Source organism: Mus caroli, unplaced genomic scaffold, assembly GCF_978045245.1.
Source record: "Mus caroli unplaced genomic scaffold, Mus_caroli_1 scaffold_9, whole genome shotgun sequence".
Taxonomy (NCBI): Eukaryota; Metazoa; Chordata; class Mammalia; order Rodentia; family Muridae; genus Mus; species Mus caroli.
In genome coordinates, this window is record NW_028227264.1 from 11,596,951 (window position 1) to 11,609,277 (window position 12,327).

The 12,327-nt window shown below is 40.1% G+C and overlaps 1 protein-coding gene across 4 annotated transcripts in view; it reads right to left on the reverse strand.

The window, feature by feature from the left end:
• The window catches only part of Adgrg6 (adhesion G protein-coupled receptor G6), a 138,965-nt gene that overhangs the window by 11,479 nt on the left and 115,159 nt on the right, over positions 1 to 12,327 (reverse strand). For all 4 annotated transcript variants that reach the window (XM_085842658.1, XM_021174750.3, XM_085842657.1 and 1 more), the window contains 2 exons: positions 8,420 to 8,516; positions 6,182 to 6,465 (listed from right to left, as the gene is read on the reverse strand). In XM_085842658.1, the coding sequence (XP_085698784.1) occupies positions 6,182 to 6,465; positions 8,420 to 8,516 (381 nt within the window). The remainder of the gene's footprint in view (positions 1 to 6,181; positions 6,466 to 8,419; positions 8,517 to 12,327) is intronic.

The window sequence follows — 12,327 nt, forward strand, 5'->3', positions numbered from 1 at the left end:
TACAAAATATCAATGGGGTCTCCACGGGCATTAAAGTGAATCCATTCCATTTCCAACCTAATCTCCATCCTATCTGTATGTTTCCTCCTTGAGAATGTTCAGTCTACCTAGGAAACATCCGAAAAAGCTCCATTTTGTGGCTGGGGTGGTGATGAGAGAGCTTTACTTGGTACCGTCAGTTTTCCTGAACTGAGGTCTAAGGGTCATCCCAGGGAGGTTGGGTGCCTATATAGCAAAAAGATTTCACTCCATCTTGATTGCTTTAGTGCTAAGTTCATGAAGCCTTCCTGTTACAAAACAAAACAACAAAAACAAACCAACCACCACCAACAACAAAAACAAACAAACAAAACAGCTACAGCTGTCCATTTTTTGGTGAACTGAAGCCTCGCTTGAGAGACTACTGCTCTAGAGAATCCAAGCCAGAATTCTGTAGCAACAGTGACTTCCCCCTTGAAATCTGCCTTGATTGTTTGTTTCATTTACTTGAAACCAGTCCATGCTATATGAGCAACGGTTTTCCAGCCATTTCCACCCTCCTGTCCCCTCCCACTCAGTTCAGTCTTTAACATCCATCTTCTGCTGTATATTCGCTTCACACAAACACCAATATTACCTCAGAACTGAAAATTTCTTAAATCTCAGTAAATGTGACAGATTTTTTTTTTTTAATTTTAGACTAATACTATTTCCAGCTGCGATGAAGAAGCAAGAATGCTGTAATTCACGTGGGAGGTAGGGCTGTCTATGGGAATTTTGAAGGTAGAAAATCTTAGCCCATGCTTTTGGAAGCCAGGCTAGCTGTGCAAATACAGTAGAGGAAGACACAGAAGAGACTGTAGAGAGTGCCCTGAGCCTGCAGGAAGGAGACGTTCTAAAAAATCTTACAAAGAAGTAGATTTGCTTTCTGATTCTTAGTTCTGTCACTGAACCTAGAATGGTAGTAGTGTCTTGGAAAATAAATATAAGCCTCTTTTGACACTCTGGCATAAATGTTAACTGTGCATTATATGACTTGTGTTCAATCTTGATCCTGATGGTCTTATTTGTGGGCGAGGAAAGATATTTTGACTAGAATATTTGACTGCCATATAGAATCCATTCCCTTTGTTTGGCTCATGTAGAGACAGCTTCCAGGAGTATATGTAAAATGAGTAGCTATTTCTTAGATGTTGAGCCTAATTATTGAAAAAAAATTTTTTTAAATGCTAGAATGGGTTTCTCCAAATATCATGGTGTAAAATCCAAGTCGGTATAAGTGGCCGTCTGTCACTGTTCCAAAAGGTCTCATTCAAATCCAGATGGAGGGACAAATGATAGCTTTGAGTGATTTCTTTGAGCATTCTTCTATCTAAAGGCCACTGGTATTTCCCCCCCAAAAGTCAGCAATAAATTTGTACAAAAAATAACATTTTTCTTTTCTGAGTCTGACTGACAAACCTATAGAAACACAGAAGGGAGACATAAACATCAATATAAACATAAAGCAACACTAGGCAAAGAAAGGGGTCAGGCAAGCAGCAGTGGGCAATTGGCGTCTTAGCTCATGACTGCATTTTGGAGTTTTGATGTGAAAATCAGTCAATAATTCATCAAACTGGCTATTTGGGAAGAAGAGGCTATGTGTGCTACATACTTAACCACTGGCGAAACAGTACAGATGGCTTCTAAGCTCTCCAGTGAGTCTGCTCTGAAAACTAAACACCTCCTGGGTTCTCTTGTTACTCAAACAATGCCCGCTGTTGTTAGGTTGGATTTATGACTGTTTTGGGAAACTTTGTTTTGAATCTTCTTTTCATACTACAAAGACAGCCTTTACAAAGTTATTTCTCTGTGGCAAAAAAAAAAAAATGTCCTCTAAAAGGGTGAGTAATATATTTCCTTGCGATGTGTCATATTTCATCGCACTTGATGTCATTTCCGGTGTCTGCCGTTGAAAAGTACCCACTTTCAGTTATATATAATAGTATCCCATCTTTGCCTTGGCAGCAATTACACATGTGCCTTATGTGTGTCCTTGTGTCACAGCTTAACTTTCATGAGACCAAGGGAGAGTCAGATGGCATTTAATTTCATGTATCTCAAAATTTAACTTAATGTCTTAGCCAGCCAACAGGATCAAGATTACTGACAGTTCCTGTTGGACAACAAATTAAATTCCCATTAACTTATTGGTATGTGTACTAGCATTTTAATAAATGGACATAGATATTCATGTCCCAAATAAGAACATTGACATGAACAGAATAGTCAGCTAAAGAATATGCTTTAGTTCTCAGCTTCTATTGAAAATTATACTTTTAAGCCGGGCGTGGTGGCGCACACCTTTAATCCCAGCACTCGGGAGGCAGAGGCAGGCGGATTTCTGAGCTCGAGGCCAGCCTGGTCTACAAAGTGAGTTCCAGGACAACCAGGGCTATACAGAGAAACCCTGTCTCGAAAAACCAAAAAAAAAGAAAGAAAAAAGAAAATTATACTTTTAATACCGTGACACCTATTAAGACACCTATTAATGTGTTGTTTAATTTTCATATATATATATATATATATATATATATATATATATAAAATGTTATTGTCAGATCTTTGGAAAGTCATTACCTTTACCTACATTAGTTTGCCTATTAAAAAGGACCCTGTCCTCTTTCTGAAGCTCCTGCTTTTCAGTCTGACAAACCTGAGAGTAACAGACACTAGATGAAAGTGTTCCATTAACTCCCATGCAGTCCACAAAGATATAGTTCTGTTGCTCCAGGTTTTATACACACACACACACACACACACACACACACATATATATAACGTAATTAAGGTCAACATCTCTGAATGGACCGAACATTCCTTTTTTTGTGTGTTCCCTGCAGCAGCTGGTTGCAGAACTGTATGGTATATTTATTATGCTCTCACATTTGGATACATGTAATGGCCTGGGTATATTTGACTGCTAATCAATACTGCCTTTTATTTCTGGAAATAGAGAATTGAGGATCAAGTTCCAGGTATGGACTAAAATTTGCAACCTGTTGAACTTATTAGGAAAGTCAAAGTTATCTATATGTTAGAAAAGTAGAAAAGGCATTGGGGATCATATAGAATTTAGTAGTTAAATTATATATATATATATATATATATGTGAGGCTGTGTGTGTGTGTGTGTGTGTGTGTATGAAAACTTCCTGGAGCAGCATGTGTGTGTGTATTTCTGATCCTCATCATTTCAGAAAAAAATAGAAGAGAATTTTCTAAGTTTCATGTGTCACAGGGCTTATTCCCTTCCCCCTTTAAAAATCAAGGATCTTCCTGTAACTCCTGAGCTCTGGGGTTACTGACACACACGGCCTCACAAGACTCTATATGCTTCTAATAAAGCATAAAGTTCTTCCAAAAATAGGCCTCATGCTGAAGGCAGAGACTAGCTCACCAATAAAAGCCATGACGTCAATTTAAATACTGCCCCAGCTAGTTTTCATATGGCCTGGCTGGGTGGAATAACTGTCCATAGGGTTGTGCCCTCAGTACCATGGATGGCCCTGTGTGTTTAAATTTTTGTCGGGGTATTTTTTTAACATCATTGGATGCAAATAAAATTGTTCTGCATTTGTATGATTTGAAAATCATCTTAAAAGACGGTGATTTATGGGGAACACTAACTTGGTGACGGCTGACAACATTTTTCCCTCTCGTCAAGAGACCCACGCTGGGAAAACTAAAGCATCCCCATTAGTGGAAACAGAGCTGCACGGGTGACTGTAGCGCCTGATGAAGTGCACTGAGGCTGCCAGGAAATTTTAACGGTGAAATTGAGGTTGGGCTGGCAGATGACTACACCTTTCATGTCCAATCCTGAAATATAAAACCATGGAATTCCGAATGCGAGTGGACACTTTGGTCAATATTTACTTGGGCACTTGTATGTAGTCTATCGTAAAAGGGATAAAACAGTTCCTTTCCCTAGCTGGATCCCTTTATAGATTGTTCATATTGTACAACTTCAGCTTCCAACGTAAGGATATACCCCTGAGGCCTACTGTTCCACATATTTGTGATAACAAGCCTACATGCTTTGTGTGTCATAATCGTGTGTCTATTTGCTGAATTAATTAGTGAGTATTTATGCCAGAGGCATCTTAGATTGGATCTAGGCCACAGCCAAGCCCTCTCCTTCCCTTCATCCAGCATTTGTTTATTTAACAGACACTGAACATCTACTTTGTGACAATTGTTTCAGTTCAAATGCTAGCAGAAGTTGCAGGGTGACAAGTAGTGATGGCTACTTTCCTTCAGATAAGCATGTGTGTCTTAGAATATGGCACTGGGGAACACCCAATGAGGCAACTGAGTATTGGGTAGTGCAGCCCTGCTTTCCACCCCAGCTTAGATGTTTTCCCATCCACCCATCAGTCTGTAAACAGCAGAGGAGCCTCAGGTGAGCTATAAGTGGTGTTCTCATTGAAAATAGGAGGGTGGAGGTGTCGGAGGCCTATAATCCCAGCTCTTAGATGGTGGAAGTAGAATTTTGAGTTTGAGACAAGCACAGTGAAATACATACACACATACACACACACACACACACACACACACACACACACCCCACGGTGGGTTTCAGACCATGTCATCTAATTTCTTATGATGTGTGGTGCTCATGCCGCTTCAGTCCATGAGAGAGTTTGGTCATATGAATGGAGAATATTTGGTGTCTTGGACACTGTGCCCCTTCTTAGAATTGGGAACAAAACACCCATGGAAGGAGTTACAGAGACAAAGTTTGGAGCTGTGATGAAAGGATGGACCATCTAGAGACTGCCATATCCAGGGATCCATCCCATAATCAGCTTCCAAACGCTGACACCATTGCATACACTAGCAAGATTTTGCTGAAAGGACCTAGATATAGCTGTTTCTTGTGAGACTATGCCGGGGCCTAGCAAACACAGAAGTGGATGCTCACAATCAGCTATTGGATGGATCACAGGGCTCCCAATGGAGGAGCTAGAGAAAGTACCCAAGGAGCTAAAGGGATCTGCAACCCTAGAGGTGGAACAACATTATGAACTAACCAGTACCCCGGAGCTCTTGACTCCAGCTGCATATGTATCAAAAGATGGCCTAGTCGGCCATCACTGGAAAGAGAGGCCCATTGGTTGTGCAAACTTTATATGCCCCAGTACAGGGGAATGCCAGGGCCAAAAACTGGGAATGGGTGGGTAGGGAAGTGTGGGGGGGTATGGGGGACTTTTGGGATAGCATTGGAAATGTAATTGAGGAAAATACGTAATAAAAAATATTAAAAAAAAAAAGAATGCTATCAAAGGACTTGAAAGGAGCTCAGAGCCCTAACATGAATGAGGCCCTGGGTTTAGTCTTCAGCACCACAAAGTAAAGAATATGATATAATTTTCAAGATATAACTGACATAAATCCATTTAGAAAACATGAGGGGACACACGCTAGAGGGTGTGTAATGGAATCAAATCCCATCGTTGGGGAGGCAGAGGCAGGCGGATCTCAATGAGTTAGAGTCCAGCCTCTGATCTATGTGTCAAGTTCAGACGAGCTAGTGCTATATAACGAGACCTCTCTCCACCCCATATACATATAGCTATATATAGGGTGGTAAGATTCTTGAAGAAGATAGCTTATATATTTTTCCAAAACAGAGCATTGGTATGTTTGATAGGTTGAATTAATTTCTGTACCTCAAAAAGACAAATTTCTGAATTAGACTTGGATTTCATTTCTAAACCTCAGGCACTATGGAAGCAAGTTGAATCATGAGGCTCGCACACAGAACACCTGCCCAGTCCACATGAAGGGCAGTGGTAGTGCCCTGAACCAGAAAGAAGACAAAGATATGACCCTTCAACTTCTCGTTAGGCTCTCAGCTAACCCTTAAACTGCTTTGTCCTCCCTTACAGGACAGTATACTTACTGACTGCCAACTATGTACCAGGCACTGTTCTAACGTGTCTGGGAATTATTGCTAAAGAAAAATAAAGTCAACTAATGGTCTCCCTCTTTACCTATGCAAGAGCTTTTTAATGAATGGCCACTTGCACCTATGCTCAGTATCTGGAGGAGTAACAGAAACTTAATCTGTCGTAATCTGTGCTGTTCAACGGGAAGCTGTCTACAACTTTGATAAAATTAGAAAGCAGCCTCTGTTCAGGGACCATTTATCTTACCTTGTAATGAGTTGAAGATGGAGAAGAGGTACATGAAAGGAATATTTAAGGGTCCCCAGGCAAAGAAAGCAAACCCCCACGTCATGCCCAGCAGGAAGGTCAGGCTGACCACACTGCGCAGGTTTCTTAAAACCTCTTCTCTCAGGGTCCGGTTGCTTCTCTTTCCATTCCTCCCACAGATCTGCACCATGACCACAATGAACATGGCGACATTCAGGAAGAACATGATTCCGAAGTATCCGGCACAGCTTACATAAAACACCACAGGATCCTGAATCCAGCAGCTGAAAGGAAAAGAAACAAGAATCAGATAAAAGACTGGCTCCTTCCCTGTGTTTACTCATAATTTCCCTTGACCTGGTTTGCACAGTTTACAGCTTTTTTTTTTTTTTTGAAACACCATGGAAAGTCTACTCACTTCTGTGAGCCTCAGTTTCTTCTTTGATCCTTTCATAGTTTTTTCCCCCTCAACTTGGTTAGTTTTGGATGGCTGCTGTCTTAAACTCATTATTTAAATCAACATTAAAAACCAAATGAGGTCGCTTGTTGAATTCGGATTGGTATGAGGGCATGCTTGTTTGGCTGATTCTAAACCACATCTGACCCTCTGTGTGTCTTCACTCTAAAAACGGGGATTTTCACCACTCAGTTTTGCTGTCCTTTTCTGTCAAGGGGTGGATGTGTTGACATCATTCCAAAAAAATAACATGGAAGCAGAAGTCTGTTAAAAGTTTTGTGTGTGTGTGTGTGTGTGTGTGTGTGTGTGTGTGTGTGTGAGAGAGAGAGCGGGAGTTATGGTTTTATGGCTGTCAGTTTATGTCCATGTGCAAGAGGCCAGGAGAGCTGCAGAGATTTTTAGCTTTGGTGGTTTTTAGCCACAACATCAATACTAGTTAGTGGTCACCCATGTCCCTAGTTCCTTGTCATCTATTATTAGATAATTTATTCTTCATTGTCACATTGAATGGAGGATTCAGAATCCAAAGCAATTATTATAATTGCTGAAGCAAAATATTATAGAATTAAAAGATTCATGTATACACATTTCTTGCATACAATTATAAGGTATATATAAATTATAACATCTTCATTAGGAGGAATATATGTGATTTTCATAAAAATATCAGCTAATAGATGGAAGAAAAATTCAAACAATTCTGTATTGCAAATTCTAATGCGAGTAAGGATGAAAAGCAATGCAATTTGCAAATATTCCAGAGCTCCTTAAAACTATGGAAATTCTCAAGTACCAGAAATTCAATTATTTCAGGAAATTAAATTTATCTTAAAGTGAATTGGCCTCATCCTGCCTACTGAGGTAAATGCTTCCTTGAACATCCTGGGATCCTAGAACTCAAGATGATTTCTAGCATATGAAGAGTGCTCACTAAATTATATTTTATGATAGCAGAACTTTAAACAGAGCTTTAAAATCCTATAACAACTGAGTAAGATTTTACATTCCCCCATTTAAAGCTGACTTAGTTTAAAATAAATTGTTTCTTGTAAAGGGCCATAAATAATGCTGCATGTTCATGACACTAGATTTCCTATAAACTTGAAAATCTCTCAAAGATCCTAGAATTCTTACAGATTGAGATTGTTGGGGGTTCAGGGTGATGCTTCAGAAACACAAAGAAGGGAAGACCACAAGGGATGAGAACTCATTAGCTATAGAAGTGTTATTTATCCCTGAAGCTTACACAGACACGAGGTGTCACTGATCTCACATAATAAAAATGTTCTTTAAGCAATCAGTAATTCTTCAAATCAATAGATGTCAATAATGCCCCACAATGTGGTTGATAAGGTATGTGAGAGCTAATTGCTTAAACAACGTAATGCCTTTAATTTCAATGACCTCAACTTGTGAAGAAAGGTTTTACAAAAGAACTCATAGAGAAATGGGGAGCCATTTTCTGTAAAGCACTAGGTCATTTCAGCCTGAGGCAAGAATAGTACAGAGTCTCCAAAAGTAGATGAATCTTCTGAGTCTAGAAGAGAGCATCTCAGGCATCCGAACTGTCCAATCATCCAGTACAGTGTTACTAAAATAAGGAAGGGCAGCTCTGACTACGGAAATGGTTTATCTGCGGTAGAAGACTTGTGACTGATTCCACGGATGAAATGAAAACCTTCAACATCAGAGCATTATTATCACCATGATAACTTATATCAGACTTTAGGAAACAAAGTGCCTGTCCCATCACGATCTTCCCCCAGATGCATATTACTCACAATTCATCATCCTGATCTTTCCCATAACTTTCTTTTCCATACACTTCACTTTGTCTTCTGCTCACTAGAATAATTGACACCACCAAGGCTGGCAGACCTGTTATAAAAAAAAAGACCATGGCATTGAGAGCTCTCTTGAAGACTCTGGGGCTGTCTCATGGGACAGATGCTGTCAAGCAAGTTGGTTGGTTAAAAGCAACAAGAAAATTGCCTCCTCAGTGTGATACATGTAACTCTAGATGGCAGTAGTTAAACTACTTTCTACTTATAAGATGCTCAAATCTTCTGCTGGGTTTAGTGATGCTCCCTGGAGATTTACTGTGGTAGAAGTACATCTCCTGAATTCAGCATAAGACAGCAGTGTGATTGTGTTAATGATGCTATATTGGGTCACCAGAGTTTGAAAAGATAAGGGGATGCAGTTGCTGCTGCTGCTGCTGCTGCTACTGCTGATGGTGGTGGTGGCACTTGTTCTCCTTCTTTCTCCTTCTCCTCCTCCTCCTCCTCCTCCTCCATCCTCCCCCCCTCTTCCTCCTCCCCCTTCTCCTCCCCCTCCTCCTCCTTCTCCTTCTTCTTCTCCTCCTCCTCCTCTCCCTCCTCATCTTCTTTGTTTGCTTGTTTTTCCTTTTTTCTTTTTCATTGTAATAAGGATGTATTTCAATGTTCCTCACATCACCAAAGGATTTTACCTTCATAGTAGCTAAGAGCTGACAGTTCTGCTGTGCCAAAGAATGAAATATAGGCACGATTATTTGAATATATATTTCCTGCTATGGTCAAAGCTATCTGACTTGAGTGATTGTCGTCATTCTCAGCCCACAGGGAACAGGTTACATTCATTTAAGAAATGATGTGTGTATTAAGATGATCTATCCATGAAGTCGTTCATCAACTGTTTCAATGAAGAATGGTTCTGCTTGGAGGGTGGCACAGACATTAAGTGAGGGTAAGATTCTGGTTCATTGACTGTGATGATTTTGAAAAGCATTCATCTCAGAAAAAAGAGTAACTTATAAGGTCCTCTTCTTCAATATTGATACAGTAATTATAGATATCAAGCAAAGCATTCAGTTTCACTCATCGTTGTTCTCTTACAAGCCCCCTCCCAAATTAATTACATTTCTTTTGGCTGTATAAGTAATTTTGAAATATGTAAGCTGTTCTGAAACCATAGTATAGTGTAAAAACATCAAATAAACAGTCCTACTAATAGAGAGGCTGAGATAGGAGAAGCATGATTTCAAGACTATTATGTGGTACACAGCAAAACACTGTCACGTAAAAACAAGCAGAAAGTGTATATGGACTGTGCAGTACTGAACCTATTTTTCCAATTACCAAATTAGAGAGACCACTGGATGACAGCCAACAAATTTCTAATTCCTCATATTTTTGAATTTCAATTGGTTAGGGTATGTTGGTAATATTAATGTTCATATTAAGAGATATTAAGGAAAAGTGATTGTTACTTCTTGTTATTTTTGTTGTTAGAAGTGGAATTATGGCCGGGCGTGGTGGCGCACACCTTTAATCCCAGCATTCGGGAGGCAGAGGCAGGTGGATTTCTGAGTTCGAGGCCAGCCTGGTCTACAAAGTGAGCTCCAGGACAGCCAGAGCTATAAAGAGAAACCCTGTCTCGAAAAACCAAAAAAAAAAAAAAAAAAAGAAGTGGAATTATGTTTGTTTAGGTTTGTTGAAAGATTACTTTCTTGCTTTTTTTAGGATGATTTTCCTTGTGTTGGTGTTTTACATTATCCTTTGTAAGGCTGGATTTGTGGAAAGATATTGTGTAAATTTGGTTTTGTCATAGAATACCTTGTTTTCTCCGTCTACGGTAATTGAGAGTTTTGCTGAGCATAGTAGCCTGGGCTGGCATTCGTGTTCTCTTAGGGTCTGCATAACATTTTCCCAGGATCTTCTAGCTTTCATAGTCTCTGGTGAGAAGTCTGGTGTAATTCTAATAAGCCTACCTTTATATGTTACTTGACCTTTTGCCCTTACTGCTTTTAATACTCTTTCTTTGTTTAGTGCATTTGGTGCTTTGATTATTATGTGAGGCAGGAATTTCTTTTCTGGTTCAGTCTATTTGGAGTTCTGTAGGCTACTTGTCTGTTCATGGGCATCTCTTTCTTTAGGTTAGGGACATTTTCTTCTATAATTTTGTTGAAGATATTTACTGGCTCTTTAAGTTGGGAATCTTCACTCTCTTCTATACCTATTATCCTTAGGTTTGGTTTTCTCATAGTGTCCTGGATTTCCTCGATGTTTTGGGATAGGAGACTTTTGCTTTTTGTGCTTTCTTTGACTCTTGTGTCAATGTTTTCTATGGTATCTTTTGCACCTGAGATTCTCTCTTCAATCTCTTGTATTTTGTTGGTAATGATTGCATATATGCCTCCTGATCTCTTTCCTAGGTTTTCTAACTCCAGGGTTGTCTCCCCTTGTGATTTCTTCATTGTTTCTAGTTCCATTTTTAGATCCTGGATGGTTTTGTTCGTTTGCTTTGCCTGTTTGACTGTGTTTTCCTGTAATTCTTTAAGGGATTTTTGTGTTTCATCTTTAAGGGCGTCTACCTGTTTACCTGTGTTCTCCTGTATTTCTTAAAGGGAGTTATATATATATATATCCTTCTTAAAGTCCTCTATCATCATCATGAGAAGTGATTTTAGATCTGAATCTTGCTTTTCTGGTGTGATGGGGTATCCAGGACTTGCTATGGTGGGAGAATTGGGTTCTGATGATGCCAAGTAACCTTGGTTTCTGTTGCTTATGTTCTCATGCTTACTTCCCACCATCTGATTATCTCTAGTGCTACCTGCCTTTGTTATATCTAACTGGAGCCTGTCCTTCCTGTGATCTTGGTTGTATCAGAACTCCTCAGAGTCAAGCTGTCTCTGTGATCCTGTGATCCTGAGATCCTGGTGTGACCAACCTCCTATGATCCTGTGATGTTAGAGCTCCTGGGAGTGGAGCTTCCTCTGTGTGTTGTGGGACTGGCTGCAGAGTTTGTGCCCAAAGTCTGCTCAGGGTACCAGCCCAAACAGACCAGAAGGAACTTGTGCCACTGGTCTGGCAGAGTTCCTGTGTGCCTGGGTCCTACTGGTCCCAGTAACTCCGGGTGCTGGAACAGATGTTGTGTCCTCCTCACCTCTAATCCTGTGATCCTGGGTGTGTTAGAGAGCCTGAGAGTGGAGCTTCCTCTGGGTGCTGTGGGATTGGCTGAGGAATTTGTGCCCAAGGTCTGCTCAGGTCACCGGCCCAAACAGACTGGTTGCTTGTTTTTCTAGACAGGGTTTTTCTGTGTATCCCTGGCTGTCCTGAAACTCACTCTGTAGAATAGGCTAGAGTCTACAACTCAGCCTCAACTCAGAGATCTACCTGGCTCTTCCTCCCAAGTGCTAAGATTAAAGACATGCACCATCATCACCTGGTTGAATTCAGCTTCTTTTACCTTTTTAAAAATATGAAACAGATCTTAAAAAAAAAAGTTGGGGGTAAACAGTGAGTGTATGATGTCTTTTCTTTTCTCTCCAGAGAATCGCTAATACTCCTGTCTACTTCACTGAGCCAATTAATGCCTCCTCAGGTTCCCGAGAGGTTCTATGCTTTCTCTTAGAAGGGTGTGGGAAACTAAGAAATGGCTCATCCTTGAACACTTTCATCTGAGAAGGACTGTGACTGAGCTTTAAGGCGCCCAGCTTGACCCAAAATCCAGAGAAAGAAAGCTGTTCAATGAAAAGACTCTAAACGGGATAACATGGCCTTTGAATAGCTGACTAAGGATCAATTCACAGTTAAAAACAAACAAACAAACAAACAAAAACAAAAAACAAAAAACCAAAAAACCCCCAAACAACTCAAGGTCATAATTTTGTAAATATCTTGTTTACACACATAAAAATAATACC